Source organism: Zychaea mexicana, assembly GCF_025766255.1.
Source record: "Zychaea mexicana strain RSA 1403 chromosome Unknown BDB00scaffold_19, whole genome shotgun sequence".
In the NCBI taxonomy this organism is placed as follows: domain Eukaryota; kingdom Fungi; phylum Mucoromycota; class Mucoromycetes; order Mucorales; family Lichtheimiaceae; genus Zychaea; species Zychaea mexicana.
Window position 1 is genome coordinate 588 of NW_026516682.1, and position 18,279 is coordinate 18,866.

Consider the following 18,279-nt stretch of genomic DNA (forward strand, 5'->3'; position numbering starts at 1 on the left):
AATAAAATTGGAAAGTCATATATCGAGAGTTATCAATCAAGTGTATGTACATGTTTCCTCCTCAATGATGAATGATGATGTATTGATACAGCCTGGATTGGCTTTTAGCGCGCCATGTAAATGTGCACTGTGTATGCTGAACTTCCGCATGTGGCACATTGCCAAATTTGCAAACTTGGCAGGCGTTTAATTCAAGCGTGTCTCTTTTCTCTATTTTTACCCTTTCTAACCACACACACGCTCTCTCTCTCTCTCTTTTTTTTTCTTCTTACCCACAATCTTACTCTCCTTGACAGAAAACAACAACTCTCGATAATGTCGTCATCATCATCATCATCCTGGGAGTCTTATTTGACACCACAGGAAATAAATGCTTATGCACAATACTTTCGCGCAGCTAACCGTAGCCAGTCTGGCATCGTCACTGGTCCCGAGGCAGTACAGTTCTTTGCTACTTCTGGCGTACCTAATCAAATCTTGTCTGATGTAAGAAGAAAGTATAAAAAGGAAAAGACGACGACAGAATGGGGATGGTACGGGTCATTCCCTCCTCTCTCTCTCTCTCTCTCTCTCGTCTCTGAATGACTTGACTTTTTATTATATGTTTGTTTGCAAAAACTGATTTTCTATTACACTATAAAAACTTATTGAATATCGGGTTAGATTTGGGAGACGGCTGACCGTGACAATATAGGACACTTGACAGCCGAGACGTTTGCTGTGGCCTTGAAATTGATTGCCTGTGCTCAACATGGCAAAGAAGTGACCGAGCCCGTACTTGCTACGTGTAAGTAATAGATGATGATAAGAGAGGGAAGGAGGGGTAAGCGACAAAAGGACGGACGTGTGCTCACTCAAAATCTATTGGATTTTTTTTAGCGGTACCTTTGCCTCAATTTGAAGGATTTAAACTGGATAATAATAATGTTAATAATGCAACGACGGGTGGTGGTAGCAGTAGTGATTCTCCTGCTGGTCCAGCAGACGGACCGGGCATGAGATTAACACCCGCTGAACGCGAAAAATACATTTCTATCTTCCGTGTCCATCAGCCTACGGATGGTGTTCTGGACGCCACCAACGCCAAGAACATCTTTATGAAGTCAAAGCTACCCAATGAGACATTGGGGCAAATATGGTAGGTACACTGGTACACACGGTAATGATGATGTTTTGTGATGGTGCACAAGCAACTACGTTTTGTTATGTGTATGTGGGCTATTATAAGAAATAGACACAGACTAAAATTGTGTATGTATAAAAAATGTGTAGGTGCTTGGCAGACGTACGCCAAGCCGGTAATTTGAACCAAGCCGAGTTTGCTATTGCCATGCACTATATTGCCAAACTTATGGACGGTACACTGGCAACCTTACCGACACAACTGCCACCTTCTGTTTATGCAACTGCCAATGGTGACTCTAATGCTGGTGTTGTGCAACCTTCGCCCCGACCGCCCGTTCTCCACCATTCTCCTCAACCTCCTCCTGCTCAGGCAACAACACAACAACAACAACGATCACAAACAATTGATTCACTAGGCACCATGGCATTTTCGGCTGCGGGTGGAACAACGACAGCAGCAGCAATAGCACCAGAAACGACACGATGGAATGTGACACCGCAAGAAAAGGCACAATTCGATATCTTTTTCGACAAAATTGATGGTCAAGAGAGTGGGTACGTGCAAGGCGCAGAGGCCGTAGAGTTTTTCAAAAACTCGCGTTTGCCTGAAGGTGAATTGGCCCATATTTGGGATTTGGCCGATTCAAAGCAACAAGGACGATTGACACGTGATCAGTTTGCGGTGGCTATGCATTTGATTCATAAACGTTTACGAGGTGAAATGTTACCAACGTCGTTGCCACAGTCGTTGATGCCACCACCGACGAGCCCACATCCTCCTCCCCAACAACAACAACAACAACAACAACAACATGCTGGTATCAGTATGGCAGCTACTAGTAGTCCAGCTATGATGCATAACACTCCTTTGCAACAGCATCAACAAGTCCAATCACCAGCTATGACAGGTAAGGAGCTCTTGATATGCATATGACTTTGTTCAAAGGCAAGAGAAAGGTCGAAAAGAGAGAAACTCACAAATACCTCTTATAAAAAATGATATATATACAAGCAGGTGGCTCTAATATCTTTGATGATCAAGACCTATTGGGCGACTTTGGTAACAACGATGACCAATTCACGCAAGATACGAACCAGGTGAACCAACTACAAAACCAAATGGCCGCACTCAAGACGAGCACGGGCCAAATACATAAGCAACATCTCGACACCAAGCAAACATTAGAACAACTGGCCGAACAAAAGCGAACGTTGCAAGCCCTGTTTACACAAGTGCAAATGCAACACGAGGCAGAACTTAAAGAATTGAACGAACTTCAACAACAGCTAGAAAGTGAAAAGCCTGGGTTTGCGCAAGCACAACAAGAACATGATGCAGCACAGCAACAATTGACGGCCACACAAGCAGAAATTGCGCAGTTGCAACATACGTTAGAGACAAATCGTGCCGAGAGCGAACGACTTCGACAGAATGTGCACACGACTCAGGAGGAAACGCAACGACTGGTGAATGAGTTGAATGCATTACGGAATCAAGTCAAACAACAGAATATGATGTTGGATATCAATCGTCGACAGGTTACTGCGTCGGAACAAGATCGTGACCAAGCTAAGCGGGATTTGGCTGATTTTAAGGAAGAGCGTGGATTGCCCGAGGATTATCAAATTCCTGTGGAGCAAGACGAGGAACAAAACAAGGCGACAGAAGCAGTATCGAGTCCAGCAGCATCGTCCTTGGCTAGCAGCGGCAATAACAACACCAATTTCTTTGATGTATTCTCACCTAAATCGGAAGACGCTGCCGCAACAACAGCAGCAGCAGCTGTCAATTCTCCAGCAGCAGCAACACCGAATGATTTTGATGCCATTTTCGGTAACTTTGGTCAGTCATCATCGCCAGCAGCATCGGAAAAGAAACCTCAACAAGACAGTCCATTGAGTGTGTTCGATCCTGTTGGTTGGGCTACTCCACCGGAAAAGGCAACAGAATCATCCAACAATAACACGGCTAACACCAAATCCTCACGCCCTGCTCCACCCCCGCCACCTCCCCAAAGCAGACACCATCGCCAGACATCCGATATCAGCCATGCATCCACGACCTCAACAACAAAGAAACCGCGAGCTCCTCCACCGCCACCACCATCATCTGCTGCTGCTGCCGTACTAGCAAACAAGCCATCATCACCCGCGTCGAACCATGCACAGCAACAACCTAGCACCACAACGGTTCCTACAGACGACGACGCATTTGACGGTGCCTTTTCTAGTACTACCGCTACTGGTGGAAACCCTATGAATGAATCTCAAGTCGTGCAGAAAAAAGATGAATTCGACGATGCATTTGGCATTTTCGGCGATAACACCAGTAACAAGGAACAAGGAGCAGCAGCAGCGACAACAACAACAGGGGAACAAGAACAGAAAAACAATGTTTCTGGGAACGATTTGAATTGGGCATCCAGTTTTGGAGGTTTTGAATTCGGTGCGGAGACAACTACGACGACTGGTAGCAAGGGGAACAAAGCAGAAGAAGATGATTGGGACTCTATCTTTGGCGGCGGTTCAGCTGGCAAAGGAGCAGTAGCTAGTACACCTTTTGAAGCATCAGGAGCATCACCACTAGCCAATAACACTCGGACTATTGCTGCTGCGGATCAGGATGCATTTGTGGGGTTCGAGGATGCATTCAGTAGCAGTTTTGATACAACAGCAACCACGGCGCAAAAAAAGACAACACCATCTAAAGATGAAGGATCAGCAGGCAATAGCAGCAACGACAACAACAATAAAAGGGAGGAGGAACAGCAACAACCGGCAGCATCATTATCTCCACCAGGAGGTACTACTGGAAATAGTAATTTGGATGAGTTGATTAAGATGGGATTCGGACAAAAGGAAGCCAAGGAAGCATTAGAGCGATATGATCAAGATTTGGTTAAAGCAAGTAACTTCTTACTGGATCAATCGTCCAAATAATAACAGCAATAAAGCTTCGATATACACAATCTCTCCTCTCTCTTTCTTTTTCTGTCCACAAAACATATACTTGTAATAAGAACAATAATAATTAAAGGATATGTAGAAGCATGCATTCACGTTTTGCTTAATCCCCACCGCTTTTTGGTTAAATGAATCAGTATGTATTTGATAGCTTATATGCTATACCTACTGATAACTGATCACATAGAGCTACTCATATCACTACTTAAGCACCAAGTACGCATTGCACACATAGCCCCCGCTCCAAGAAAGTTTCTCCCCTTTTATTGGATTCGGTGCTTCGTCCCCCCTTCATGTACACATAGTCTCTTTTTCTTCTCTGTAGACTCTTCCTCCTCTCTCCCTCCTTGCTTTTCGCAGCGTAGCTACTAAATGATAATGGATAGTGTGTGTCGTATTTCCCACAAAAGAAAATAAGAGGACATTTGCGTCTTGGGATAAGGGGGGGGGGTGTTTTTCTAAAAAGTATGTGTATGCATGTATGGAAACAATTAAGGGCTTTTTTGATCGACCTTTTATTGTTTTGTGCTTCGTTTACGTATGTACAATAAATCATGATAATATTCTGAGAATGTGTATGGTTTATTACAACATGCAACCTTAAAGCTATTGTGTGTAGTGACTAGCAATCTTTTTTTTTCTATTAGGAAGAAAAAATATATCATCGCCATACTACTATGAATACTGCTACTGCTTACTATCCCTCCCCTCTCAGCAGGTATATCTCGCTTTGGGTTGTTTAGCATGACTATCTATCAGTTTGCTAGTGAAATTTTGCATGAATGTAGGTAAGATTGGTAAAATGTGTGTACGGTTCCTTTTGTCAAAGGCCCTGAAAATGTCTATTTTCTTTCTTTGTGTAGTAAGCGTGTGTATGTACACCTACAAGTCCTACATTGTACGAATAACACTTGAGCAACTCCAACCCCCTCCTAAACTTAATTTTTTGTGCGAATAGCCTCACGTCCTGTTGCTCCCTTTTCCCCATCTAGTATGGCTAAACCTTTTTTCTGTTGTTGTTGTTGTTGCTGCTATGATTTAAAAAGAGCAAAAAATACAAAAACTTTTTCTTTCTTTTCTTTTTTTCTTTTAAAAGAACAAAAATCAACTTAATACTACTACTACTATCGCTATCTACTACATAATAGTACATCCATTATACATATATACTCGCCCTCTCTTACACTACGTTCATACAAATAATCGATTACGATGATGGATTCAAGCATGTCGCAGCAGGCATATACGTCCATGATGAAGTTTACTATGGATGGTCGTCCTTATGTCAAGGTTAGTACTTTCTTAGCTAAAAATTAAGCTTGCATCAATGTTTGTCGAGTGTAAGGCCGAACAAACAAACTCACACAGGACATACAAAATGGGTTGGGGGCGGCATTAGGATATCCACGACTTATTTGGTGCCTTGATGGTCCAAATCCGGTTCGAAACTCATCGCTACTTGTTTCGAAACTACCAAAACGCCTTTTCATCCGAAGATGCCATCCAAGTACTGGGCAATTTGAAATTCTCACAAACTGTTCGCGTGCCTGACCCAAACAATCCTTCGCGGTTGTTGCGCACAACCACGACAACGACATTCAATATGGCGCGTGACATGGCCCGAGCCTTATGCCAACAATTTGCGTGGGCTCGACTGATGGAAAATGCTGTAGATCAACAAGTCCGTTCTTTTAAAGAACGTGGTCTCTGGCGATTGACTCATAAAGGTGTTGCGGCATTACAAGACTTTTGTGTCCGGACCGAAGCGGATATGCCTCTGGGTGCCATTCCGCCCACAGTAAATACCGACGCGTTCGATTTGATCGAGATTGGTCGGTCCAAGGATTACGATCAGATGCTGTTGACCCGACAGACGGTTTCCAGTGTGTTTCGAATCATGGTCCGCTCTTTGCCCTTGGAAGGAGTGGATCATCATCAGCAGCAGCATCATCATCAGCAAGAGGAGAACGCTTCAACCAAGGCTTCCAGCAAACAGAAGCAGCAACAGGAAGGTGATGTGTTATCGTCTTCTTCTTCTTCTTTTATTGAAGGAGGTGGATTGAAACGACGTGAATCAGTTGCATCCTCTACATCGTCCGTATCTTCCGCATCCACAAATCCATCCCATGGTGCTGGTGCACCATTTGCGATGTCGTCAAGAGCCTCTTCAGTGACCACAGGAACGACCATGAGCGAAAAGTCAAGACTACAGCTTTTGGATAATCGATTATTGAACACGGTAGCAAATATGAAGCGTCAACATCAAAGTCAGCAGCGCCGATCCTCTGCAAAGAGCAACAACAATGTGGTCGTCGGCTATCGAGCTATTTTCCCTACTCTGTTATGCTGTGATTGGATCACTGAGAACTGCACAGTAGCTAACCGCGACGAATCCGAAGAATTGGTGACGGAATTCTATCGTTTAGGATGGATCGAGCATCAAGACCACAAGCGCCAAAGCCATCATACCATCCAAGCCCACAAAAATGTGCTTGTTGTGGTGACGGCCAAAGGACGAGCGATAGCAGAAACGGAAGCAGCTGATCAAGACACGAGCAATGTTTATGCACGACGGCCCAAGAACAATCATCACAGCAGTCCTCGACCCAACAGCTCCGTTAATGTCGACCAACAAGAGGGACTGAACGGCCGTTTGAAACAAATATTAGACGACCCACAATTACGCTCGTTATTCAAGGACTTTTTGCGCAGCAACTTTTGTGAAGAAAACCTGGATTTCTGGATCGATTATGCGACGTTGCGCAGGAAATGCCGCAATCAAAGTCCAGCCATGCCGTCACAGAACCAAAAGGATTTGTTAGAAGACGCCTACAGTGTTTGGTCGACGTATCTGGCGCCCCATGCCTTGAGTGAGTTGAATGTGGATCATTTGTTGCGGCAAGAAATGGCTCGTTTGGTTAATGCCACGGTCACTATCGCGCAAGACCCTCAAAGCCAGCGCGTCATCATCTCGACCCACTCGACCTCCCAAAGTTTGCGCATGATGCTCAAGTGGTTCGATAAGGTCGAGGAACATATTCTTCGTCTGATGGCATCGGACTCGGTGCCAAAGTTTATACGGACTTCGGAATATCGTCAAATCATGGATGCCCGGGAGCCAGAACACACGTGTGGTGAAGAGCGGCGTGATTCGGCCATGTCGTCGTCGTCTTCAGTATCAGTAGCCAACAACAAGGCCCCATCAGAAAAGGAAGAAGTGTCACTTTTACCAGAGATACCGCACAGCAGTAGTATGCTTGTTTAGATGAACGCTCTTTTTTTTCTCTCTCTTGATCATCACTTGTTGTTACTGCTATTTCATTACATACTACTGCTATCACTACACTACTACAGCTAGACTGCTTCTAAACATTTTCTATCTCTCTCTCCCTAATTTTTATGAAAAAATCAAAAAAAAAAGTAGCTTCCCTCAATGTTACACATTGTTCCTTCTTTTCAAGGAAAAAGTAATAAACTGTTTTTACTACAAGAACAAAAAAAAAATCTCTTTCTGGTTCTCTTCTCCAAGAAACAAGGAAAGTGACTAATTCACACCCTAACTTTCTTTCCACAAAACTCCCTAATAGTGATTCTTGAATTATCTCTTTTTCTTTTTTCCCTCTCTCTCTAATCTGCACCCCACCCCCCTCTTCTCGCTCCTTCAATTCATATGATGAATGTATCCCAATAAACTTGATATCCAGTCGACCTCAGAACTGCCCGCTGCAAATCTCTCTTTTTTTCCACCGGAAATTTATTCCTTCATAAGGGGCCTGTGCCGTGTTTTTTCCAAGGGTTCTGCATTGACTTGGTTTTGAGTAGTTCCAGCTGCTCAATAAGTCTTGCACGTGTCGTTCTAATCACGATTATGCCATGTTTAGATTGTTAGTATGTGTGAGCTTTTCTCTCTCTCTCTCTTTTTCATTGATGAGATACATATTCTCATGCTTAGAAAAACTTGTTTTCCTTTGGGAGATATAATTCCACTAATTAGTAAAGAAACCTGGCTAACCTTGGTTCAATGATATCATCCAAATATCCTTGTCGAGCAGCCGCCAAAGGTGTTGTAAACTTTGCCTTGTATTCTGCTTCTAATGCATCCTTGCCGGGCTTGTTTCTAAATATGATCTCCACAGCACCTGTTGCTCCCATGACTGCAATTTCCGCCGTTGGCCAGGCAACACTGCAAATTGTGGAGAGTGGAAAGTGTTAAGTCTGTCTTTATGTTTGTTGCTTGTTTTCCCCTGCGATCGCGTCCCATCGTAGAAACTTAACTTTACATTACCACCCCACCCCTTCCCCACTAGCAACCCCCTTTTTACATGTATTACAAACATGTTTGAAAGAGGAAGGGAAGGAGAGATAGAGGAGGTGACGATAAAGAATGGTGCATATAGTGTACAATTCCCCTCTCCACGATCCACAGCTACAACTTACTTGTAATCACCACGCATGTTTTTGGAGCTCATGACAATGTAAGCACCACCATAGGCTTTTCGAGTAATGACGGTCAACTTTGGTACAGTAGCTTCACAATAAGCGTATACCAGTTTGGCGCCATGGCGAATAATGCCGCCGTGTTCCTGTGCCGTGCCGGGTAGGAATCCAGGCACATCGACAAATGAGACGAGGGGTATATTGAATGCATCACAGAACCGAATGAAGCGTGCTGCTTTGACAGATGCGTCCATATCGAGTGCGCCCGATGATATCAGTGGTTGGTTGGCGACCACGCCGACGGTTTGTCCTGCCATTCGACTAAATCCTACAAGGATATTGGGTGCATATTCAGGCCCAATCTCATAGAACGAATGTTGATCCATAACCTACAAACACCCCCCGAGAAAAAGATACATTCGTAAGTAGCTGCATAATCCTCTCTAATTCTCGCGCGCGCACATAAAAGACCCCTCCTTCTCTAAAGAGAAAGAAAGAAACACTTACGCGCTGTATTACTTCACGCATATCATAGGCCATGTTCGAATTTGCCGGGACAATCGTATCCAATGCTTCGTCTTGTCGATCCACCGGGTCTCCAAACAGACGAACAGGCGCTTGTTCACGGTTGGAAAGGGGTAAATAATCCACCAAATCGCGTACTCGTTGCAACGCTTCCATATCATTTGCATACGCATTATGAGCCACCCCACTTTTTGCTGTATGCGTTCTCGCACCACCCAAAGCTTCCTGAGTGACTTGTTCATTGGTCACGGCTTTCACCACATCAGGGCCAGTGACAAACATGTGGGATGTGTCTTTTACCATAAACACAAAGTCCGTCAGCGCAGGTGAATAAACGGCACCACCCGCACAAGGTCCCATGATGACGGATAACTGTGGAACCACGCCCGAAGCCAATACGTTCTTTTGAAAAATGTCAGCATAACCCGCCAACGAGTTGACACCTTCTTGGATCCGTGCACCGCCCGAGTCTTGTAGTCCAATCACAGGTGCACCCACAAGCATGGCTTGATCCATCACTTTGAGAATCTTGTTGGCGTTCGTTCGAGATAAACTGCCGCCGAACACGGTAAAGTCTTGGCTGTATACAAAAACGCGTCGGCCATGGATTGTGCCGTGTCCTGTCACTATACCGTCGCCAGCTATCTTTAAGAAGAAGAAAAAATAGGCCCAGAGACTGGTTAGGTTGTCCGTTCCTCGGTTGACTCAGTATTGTTGTTGTGTTTGTAATTAAAAGTACCTTTTTTGAATCCATGCCAAAGTCTGTGCATTCATGTTCGACAAATGCGTCATATTCTCGAAAGGAACCCGAGTCCAATAGTAAATCGAGTCTTTCGCGTGCTGATAATTTGCCCTATGAAAGGTATATAGCCAATCGCGCACAAGAAGAAGAGTAAGAAAAACAATAACAGGTCGGTTAGTTCTCAATGCATAAGAGGGCTCATGGTATGTGTAATGTATACACTTACCTTGTCATGTTGAGTTTTATGTTTTGATTCGCCACCACCGTTATACGCCTCTTGTCGTTTAGAAGCAATGGACGAATAGTAATAAAACTGAGCCTGGCGAAGAAAAAAGTCGCGGTGGTGTTGTCGCCGGTGACAAAAAGAGGAAGAAGAAGAGAGAAAGGCTCGCTGCCAGAGACGTGTTTTCGTTGATAACATGAAACACAAGTGTGTATTAAAAATGTGGGGTAGAAGGCGAATGTAATTACTCAAAAAGTCAGGTGGTGCAGTTCCTTAATAATGCTAACTCTCTGCAGACTCCGAGGAACACCTTATTCAATCGCGTCGATTTAGCTCGATCAAGACGAACCATTATTATGGACCGACCAGTATTCTAGCTTAGCCTACAATAAGCCGACCATCATTAGCCCAAAGTAGTCGCATTCACAGTTCCGTCTGATAGTAGTTTGTCATATGCTTCTTGAAAAAGTTATTGCACTTTTCTTAAACACAATTAGGGTTCTTTATGCATGCGTAATATAAATTTTAGAGAACCTCATTAATGACGAATACTCTTCTGTATATCTTAGAATGCTGCTAGCCGCTGTGAATATATAGTCCAATAAAACAGTACATTCCAACAATTCTATTACTTACACCAATAACAGATAGTATTGATGCCGGGATGTGTGTGTTGAAATTGATCGGTGCCCTTTTTGCAACATGTCAGCACTTTATCGTCTCCTCTTCCATCTGTTTGTTTTTTCGCGCTAGACCTTCTTGATTTATACAGCTTCCTTTGCCGTGCTTCGCATTGAAGTCATCGACAACGCGATCATCATCACCACTACCAGTACCAAGTCGAAATTATTGCTGATTCTACGCATCATCCACAGAACGACTAAAAACAATTTTATGCCTACGACAAGGATGATACAGATGATCAGCATGTCGAGTTTTACTATTATGCCGAAATACAACCTACAACAAGCGGAATTATTTCGGCAGCAGCAATGCCAATAACATCAGTAACAACTAACACTGTTAATATCGACAATACGTTTGAGGAGATTACGAACACTACAACTATGGTCCTGCTACGATTGATCTGACGTTGCTGGCCAAGCCCGTTTGGTAAAACCGCTTGTGGAAAATCTTGCCGGCCCCCATCAACTTGGGATACGCATTGGATCAGCGCAACTGAAATGGGTCTAATACAGGCAACCAAGCAGTGAGGGATCTTTCTGCCTTACCTTACACCATCACTTCTGAAAGAAGAAAAGGGCTCAAAACTCATGTGAATGTATATGCACGCAAAAAAAAAGCCTCGTTCATCAGATTCGGTAGTATGCGATCGTGCTTGGCAAACACAAAATTCTCAAAGAATCTTTGACCCATTAGTTGTCGGCGGCAACTTTTATGGCGATACACCTAGTGTCAGCAGCACACACACGGATACAGGTGCGCAGATTTACAAATGCCCAACACTGTCAGCCTTATTGTTTCAACGTTGACGACAGCAACAAGAATACCTCTTCGTGTCAGTACTAAAGAAACACCAGGGCAAGACGACCCTCATTGAAAAGTGATAGTATTACGACAGAATTCTCATCCATAGCAGAGAACATTCCACTTGGTAGTAATAAGTCTGCTTCAAAGCAATTGATATAGAGATGTGCAGTTCTTTATCCACGCTGTTTTTGCGACCTTGATATAATATACAGAACCTGCCTTGGTAATTGACGTGATGCATATTAAAGTGATATATATATGCTTACTACCGACTATACCGAAGGGACATCTTCGGTAGTAGCAACAACAACAACTACGGTGTCGGCAGTAGGTTTAAGAACTGCCATAGTCACTGCAACACGAACAATCATAGCAGCTGGAGAAACTATAGCCACAATTGGAATGCAGGAACAACGACGGAACGAGAGACGAGAACAGCGACAGAAATAACGACACAGCGCTAGACAACCACGAAGCACGTTAAGAAAACTGTTTATGTGACCCAAAATTCAGCGATTACTATTTCCAGTCGATAAAGCTCTCTCCCTTCGTTGAAAGATGGGGAGGATGATGATAATGGTTTAAAAATCATTAAAAAAGCATCGATAGTAAGGATGCTGGTTGTAGTAATACTGTTCGCATTGTACCTGCTCCTGGCCGTCATCGCAACAACCGCGGACAGCACTGACATCGTCATCAACCGCATCATCAACGTCGTTCCTCGTAATAAATTATCAAGACAGATCGTTGCCACAGAAAACGCATTCAATCTCGAAATTCATTTTCGCTAAGCTTGGTAATCATTTCGATACTTTTGTTCTGATTGTCAACAACAATTCTGCCGGAAAGTACATTCAAGAATGTAATTCCTGTGTTTGTGATTTTCTCTTTCACCCAAATACTTGGTATTCGTTTTCTTCGTGAGACAAAACACACACGCACTCGCGGGTGTATTCGTTTCCGTGCGTTACTATTTGTTCATTGGTCTTCATGCGCACATGACTAGGCAATTTCTCAGTGAAAGAAAACAAACGACACACTTCTTGACATGACCCGATGATCAACGGCAGTCCATCCCCCTATTTTTGTTCAAAAAAAAGGGAGAGAGAACGCAAAAGCTCGCAACAGATAAATAGACTCGCACAAAATCTCATAGCTGTCAAAACTGCTGTTCAGTTTATATCATAGAGCAGCCTGTTCCTGATTTTAAAGCACAGTGTACTTTACTAAAAATGCTTGGCTTTCTTAGTATTCCTCAGCTGGTGTTTTTGTACCTTTACATTGTGCTTTCCGATATACGCACGATCAACCGGATAAAAAAACGTTTACTGAGTTCAATCTATCAACTTTTTCACCGAATAGAAAGAAAAAACTTTTTTTTCCAAGGAACGAGAATCAAGACGGTGGTCTGCATCCTAAAAATTCAACAGGAGTTCTCTTTTCCTTCCACCGATTTATTTTTTTTAAAAAATAAAAAATGACGACCACGAACAACTATACCTTTTTCTGCAACTAAAAGAAGAGGCAATCGACAACGAAAAGAAAGAGAACGATTACTATAGAAACAACGGAAACGGATAAAAATCGACGACAGGTCCTGGCTCTTTCAACAATTTTTCTACGATAAAAAACAAAGAGGTAAAGACATTGGTGGACAGATGATGCACAAGCAAAAGTTGATTTCTTTTCTTTGTTAAAAAAAGACAATCGGTGCAAAACTGCTAAGACTTAAGTTGTCCTTGAAAAGGACGGGCCCGAACCGGGATTTGAACCCGGGACCTCACGCATCCGAAGCGTGAATGATAGCCACTACACCATCCGGGCATTTCTTTTGTTATATAATCGCGGAAATACAGAATGTTGTTGGCCGCATATCAAGTAAAAATTATTATTTTTAGTATTATTTATGCTCTTTGGACATAACCGTTCAGTGTCTGTACTATAGTAGTTTAATATGTATTATTAAACCTTAAAAAATGGGGAAGTGTACAGTTTAAATAGATATTTCTAATTTTAAGTAGTAGTTAATAGAATATTATATAATATTCAAATATTAGATCTTTTATTAGGTTGTATAGTAGTAGATATATAGATATACAAAACTCATAAAATAGTCAGCAGTACTTTATTAATGTAATTTAAAACTTTAAAAAATTGCATTGTTTTTTCTAAGTCTTATATAATATTAATTATTAATATCTACTACTAGTTGTTTTATAAATCTACCTGCCTGGTAAAAAATTATGTATATAGAAGCTAATAATGTCTAAGATACTATTAGCTCTAGTTAGAAATCTTATTTGCTGCATCATCATAGAAGATCAATACTGATTTATCAGGCCTATATTATTAAAAGTATGGAATAAATATTAAGAAAATTTACCTAGATTGTCCTTCAAAATATACAGTGATCTTGTAGTTAACCACTTGCTATTTTTGCTTGCTCTCTTGGTACCCACATTTATAAACTCTACTTTTTTTCAACCACACTGTTGTCTAAACACAAAGATTGTCTTGTCATCAAAAAAGATCGAGTACTTTTTAACTATATTCATTACTTCACTCGTGATCATGTCTTTGCAATTAGATATCACACCATTGCCTTGGTCATTGGTGAGATACATAAGATTGAGAAACTGTATGATCTGAGCCTGATTTTCTAGTGTAGTATACCAAAGTAAGAAATACATAAATTAGAGTTTCTACTTTTGTTGCCACCAATTTACAAAGCATGATTCCAGAATGAGCTAAGTCGTTATCACTTATTGCCTCCCCAACAGGATACATGTTGCATAAAAAAGGATTTTGATGTATCTATTTTTGATATTGCAATAATGGAATTGTTGCATCATTCAAGTTATAAATGTAAATGTCTTCCATTTCTTCTATTCTTTTACTCAGCCTGGCAATATTTTCTTTGGTGTATTTTCCGCAGTAAAATATACAAATTGCTTGTTCTCTAGTGATCATTACTATAGTGAAAAATAGAAAATCAAATAGAATGAGATGCGTCAGGGTAAAACGAAGTTGGAAAAAATTGGCTGGAAAGATATTAGGGTGTAGGTCGTATTACTATTACTGATGTAGTTAGACTTTATACCTCACAAACTATTGGCTAAAGTTTATTCGTGTAAGCAAAACTGTATACAGATAGCTATGACAGAATGAGGGCTAAAACATACTTCTTTTATGATATGAGAGAATTGGTGTAAAAAGAAAGAGAGAGAGAAATGGATATAGAACAACTATTACTATATATAAGATTATGGTTTAGCTATATGAGGGGCTATCCATTTTTCCATGAGAGAACGGAAATTGGCTTATACGCCTTTTTGGCTCCGTACATCATTACCTCCTCTGCAGTAATAGAGATACTGAGCAAATTTTTGCGGCTCCAGTATTGTAGGGTGTCAGAAATCTATTAATGCATCATTAGCTGCCACTACAGCAGCCTACACAAATGAGTAGCCATGGAGCCAACATAGAAACTAGTATAACTATACAATATTGGATTTAAAGATGGCGTCAGCTTAGTGCCTAAGGAACGAGAAGATGGCAGATGATGTTTTCAATATGGCGCAGTGTTTTTTTCACCTTCGCGTCTATTAACTTTCGTGATGGCGTCTACTTTTTTATTGATGGCGTCTATCTCTTTTAAGGATGGCGACTACTACTTTTAACGATGCGTCTATTAAGTTTCATGTTGGCGCCTATTTCTTTTCAAAATGGCGCTTACTGTTTATCTTGATGACGTTTACTACTTTTTAAGATGGCGTCCCTTTTATATAAGCATGACGGCCAAGGTCTTCTTATCCTAGTGTAGTGGTGGTGCTTACAGAAAAAGCTGCTGACAAAATGTATATCTCTAGCAGATGAAAGAACATTTATGGTATAATAGGGCTTTTAACGTTCTTCGCTTAGTTTGCTTGGTATATTGCAGCTTGCCGAAATTTAAAGGCGAGAAGAGAGGTATATATGATAGATTTGAAATACAAATATGAGAGTTACTTGTGCTCTTAGATGTAAGTAGCTAGTGGAGGAGGTTTTAATGCAGCTTCTAGAGCTGCTGGTTGGTCATCGTCGTTATAAGTGTTTTCAGGATGACTTAACTGGTCTATTTCCCTGAGGACATGAATTAGCACAGACCAGGCTTTTTTTCCAAATGCTATGGGATAGCTCGGTTTCAGAATGCGGGAGACTATTCATGATGCGATCTATCATCTAGTTGTTGATAGATAGCACTGGTATCGTGCCGAATGCTTCAGTGAGCTCCTTCAGTTTTAGTTGTAGCAGAGGGCAGCTAGCGAAATGCTCATGCTTTCTTGGCTTCGGTTACGCCACAGCAGCAATCTTAAAGTAGATATAATGGAAGCCAGTGCATACGCCACTTGACTAGGCGGTGGCGATCCTCAGAGTAAGCGGCCAGATGGAGGATGGGGTCAATTCTGCGTGTGAATAAACATTTGTGTAGTGAGATGATCTTGTTGTGAGGCCAATAAAGAAGATCGCCACGTCTTTTTGAGACAACTTTGTCGTCATTTGGGAGCCTAGGCGGACCAGATTGGGAATTGAACACAACCTTACAGATACATTGAATGAGAGCTTCGCTGTTAAACAATGTATCCTCATACACATACCTGTGACGAATAAACCTGATGAACACAAAAAAGCAACACTTCTTACTCCTTTGACCTATAATAATAAACACTTACATATGATCTTTGAGTAGCTAAGCTAGCTGTACCAGGGAGCTGTTCTCTGGTATCCTGGGTCAGTACGTGAGAATGGGAACGCAATCAACTTGTTGGATTACTAGATACTCTAGCACACTATTGCGTACTCCAGTGCGCCAAGCACTAACTTTCGACTATGAGCAGCGAAAGAACAAAGCTAAGATGACTTCATAGTACCTGCCATCGTAGTTTCAAGGGCGCCTCTACGTTTTTATGTGTGTGTGTGTGTGTGTTTTTCTGTTATTTCTCTCCTCCATCAATATCTACCAACCACACGACTAACCAATGATAGGATGCTGTCGCCTCATTGATGCGAGCGGCTACAGCTGCATAGTGTAATATATGTTCACTTTGACAGCATTGAACTTGACGCTCATGCAATGTTGTTGTCCGCCAGCAGCGTCAATATACTCTTACAGAAGAGTGAATACAAATACAACTCTGCTGCTGCTACTGCACATGAAAACAACTTGCACACTCGTGCCCTTACTCGAGCCGCTTATCGGATACGTAATTCTGCGTTTAATTATTTTTAAACGTTCACAATGTGTCAAATGCACTTGCTATTTCATACCAGAAACACGACCCTTTACGCTGTACCTGGTAACTGTTACTTTAATGTGCCATAGTTCGTCTTGGATTAATTGGACAAGTTGGCTGGGACCGTTTCTTTATAATTATTACTTCTTTAGCATTCAGCTTGTTTGTACTGAGAGTATAGTAGTTGATCTTTCTTAAGGGTTGTGAAGGTGGTGTTTTTTGAAAGAGGTGAGAAAGAAAGTTTGTTCATAAGGTTTTGGGCCTGAAATGGACCAATAAATGCAGAACAAGCCCGTGAGATTTGACGTACGTTCACACGTTGATGTCTATCAGCGCAAAGAGTTAGTTAATAGATTGAAGGAGTGTAGTAGTCATGCGGAGAAGCTGGAAAAAACAACAATTAGCGAGTCTACATCCGACTTATCCTTCTTGTTACGTCCGCATCTTAGACACTTTGCAGAAATAATATAACAGCGGCGGATACTATGAATGTATTTAGCAGAATATTGGTGGGCTTCCGCAGATTATTAGTAGTAGTAGTTTGGATCGTATACAAACATCACCGCAAATGGTGTCCAAACGTCATTTTCTCAATTGTCGTTATGGCTCACACAAATACCGCAGCTAGTACTAATAGCTCAAGAAATAGCCTCCCCAGCGGTGTGTAAGCTGTTATCAAGCATGAATGTTGGTTCTATCTTGTACTTATTTATATTTAACTGCCCTTCCATCAACGAGCTCAAAAAATTAGACGCAATTAAGAACAACGATGCGCTACATCGTAAAGTTTTCCCTCTTCGGCTGCTCATATAATTCCCGAAGACGAACGATGTCGTACCACACTTTCTTGTTAACAAGCATCTAAGAAGAGTCGTTGTTGTATCCAACGTGATCAATAACACAATTCTTTGATCCGTCATTAACGATTGCTTGTTAGTTCCCTCATAACCTCACTTTTTTTTTGTAAAGGACTTTCGCGTCCAGGTTTTATTTATACCTACGTCAGTAGAGAGCGGTGGTTATAAGAGTGACAAAGAATAAACGGAAGGGCAGAACCTGGGCGACCGATAGGAGCGATTTTTGCTCATAACCTCACTGTGGGGACATTTCTCATTAGAACACATCTTGGTTTTAGAGGGATTAGCTATGCTCAGGAAGAAGTTCGCATTTACATGGATGACCGTAGCTCACACAAGCTACTATCTGAGACATACCCGGATGTACCTTCTACACACGCATCATACATCACTTAATCCTATATGATAGACTTAAAAAATCATCCGTTCAATGCAAACGCTGTGGTAGTTGCCAGTGATAAGCCAATTCTTATAGATAGATAGTGAGAATTATGTTATCATAATAAACCAGTTCGAATTCCTTTCGGGTCTCGTTGACATACTTTGTCTCTTTTGGCTTATTGGATATTACAGTCGTATCAACTAAGCCTGTCGAATGCAAAATGTGGCAAATAAAGTTTCCGATAACAGGAATGTCCTTCA

At 41.8% G+C, this 18,279-nt stretch overlaps 4 protein-coding genes and 1 non-coding gene across 5 annotated transcripts; 2 read left to right on the top strand and 3 right to left on the bottom strand.

The window, feature by feature from the left end:
- The first annotated feature begins 203 nt into the window (after positions 1 to 203).
- On the top strand, positions 204 to 4,203 carry BDB00DRAFT_812531 (uncharacterized protein). The gene is made up of 5 exons (XM_053122695.1): positions 204 to 486; positions 664 to 787; positions 880 to 1,138; positions 1,273 to 2,033; positions 2,141 to 4,203. The coding sequence occupies exons 1-5, from the start codon at positions 316 to 318 to the stop codon at positions 4,063 to 4,065; spliced, it is 3,240 nt and encodes a 1,079-aa protein (XP_052981845.1). The 5' UTR covers positions 204 to 315; the 3' UTR covers positions 4,066 to 4,203.
- A 630-nt stretch (positions 4,204 to 4,833) lies between these two features.
- Positions 4,834 to 7,517, top strand: BDB00DRAFT_937426 (regulator of G protein signaling domain-containing protein; the record flags this gene model as incomplete). The annotated part of the gene is made up of 3 exons (XM_053129252.1): positions 4,834 to 4,877; positions 5,316 to 5,379; positions 5,489 to 7,517. 3 exons carry the CDS (start codon positions 4,834 to 4,836, stop codon positions 7,352 to 7,354), a joined length of 1,974 nt encoding a protein of 657 aa, XP_052981846.1. The 3' UTR covers positions 7,355 to 7,517.
- Positions 7,518 to 10,250, bottom strand: BDB00DRAFT_812537 (carboxyl transferase). The gene is made up of 6 exons (XM_053122696.1): positions 10,020 to 10,250; positions 9,791 to 9,904; positions 9,034 to 9,696; positions 8,527 to 8,915; positions 8,102 to 8,272; positions 7,518 to 7,945 (listed from the first exon to the last, which is right to left on the bottom strand). The coding sequence occupies exons 1-6, from the start codon at positions 10,212 to 10,214 to the stop codon at positions 7,852 to 7,854; spliced, it is 1,626 nt and encodes a 541-aa protein (XP_052981847.1). The 5' UTR covers positions 10,215 to 10,250; the 3' UTR covers positions 7,518 to 7,851.
- Positions 10,251 to 13,258: 3,008 nt separating this feature from the next.
- BDB00DRAFT_t33 lies at positions 13,259 to 13,331 on the bottom strand. Its single transcript has one exon. It is a non-coding gene; the product is annotated as a tRNA-Pro (tRNA).
- Positions 13,332 to 13,987: 656 nt separating this feature from the next.
- On the bottom strand, positions 13,988 to 14,197 carry BDB00DRAFT_759924 (uncharacterized protein; the record flags this gene model as incomplete). The annotated part of the gene is made up of 1 exon (XM_053119173.1): positions 13,988 to 14,197. One exon carries the CDS (start codon positions 14,195 to 14,197, stop codon positions 13,988 to 13,990), a length of 210 nt encoding a protein of 69 aa, XP_052981848.1.
- Positions 14,198 to 18,279: the final 4,082 nt, after the last annotated feature.

Excerpts from the sequence above, each read along its gene's own strand:
- BDB00DRAFT_812531 (XM_053122695.1), top strand. The coding sequence starts at position 316 with ATGTCGTCATCATCATCATCATCCTGGGAGTCTTATTTGACACCACAG. Across the intron at positions 788-879 it reads CGAGCCCGTACTTGCTACGT|CGGTACCTTTGCCTCAATTT; the intron begins GTAAGTAATAGA and ends GATTTTTTTTAG. Across the intron at positions 2,034-2,140 it reads CCAATCACCAGCTATGACAG|GTGGCTCTAATATCTTTGAT; the intron begins GTAAGGAGCTCT and ends ATATACAAGCAG.
- BDB00DRAFT_812537 (XM_053122696.1), bottom strand. The coding sequence starts at position 10,214 with ATGTTATCAACGAAAACACGTCTCTGGCAGCGAGCCTTTCTCTCTTCT. Across the intron at positions 9,697-9,790 it reads TTGGCATGGATTCAAAAAAG|ATAGCTGGCGACGGTATAGT; the intron begins GTACTTTTAATT and ends TTCTTCTTAAAG. Across the intron at positions 7,946-8,101 it reads GATGATATCATTGAACCAAG|AACGACACGTGCAAGACTTA; the intron begins GTTAGCCAGGTT and ends AATCGTGATTAG.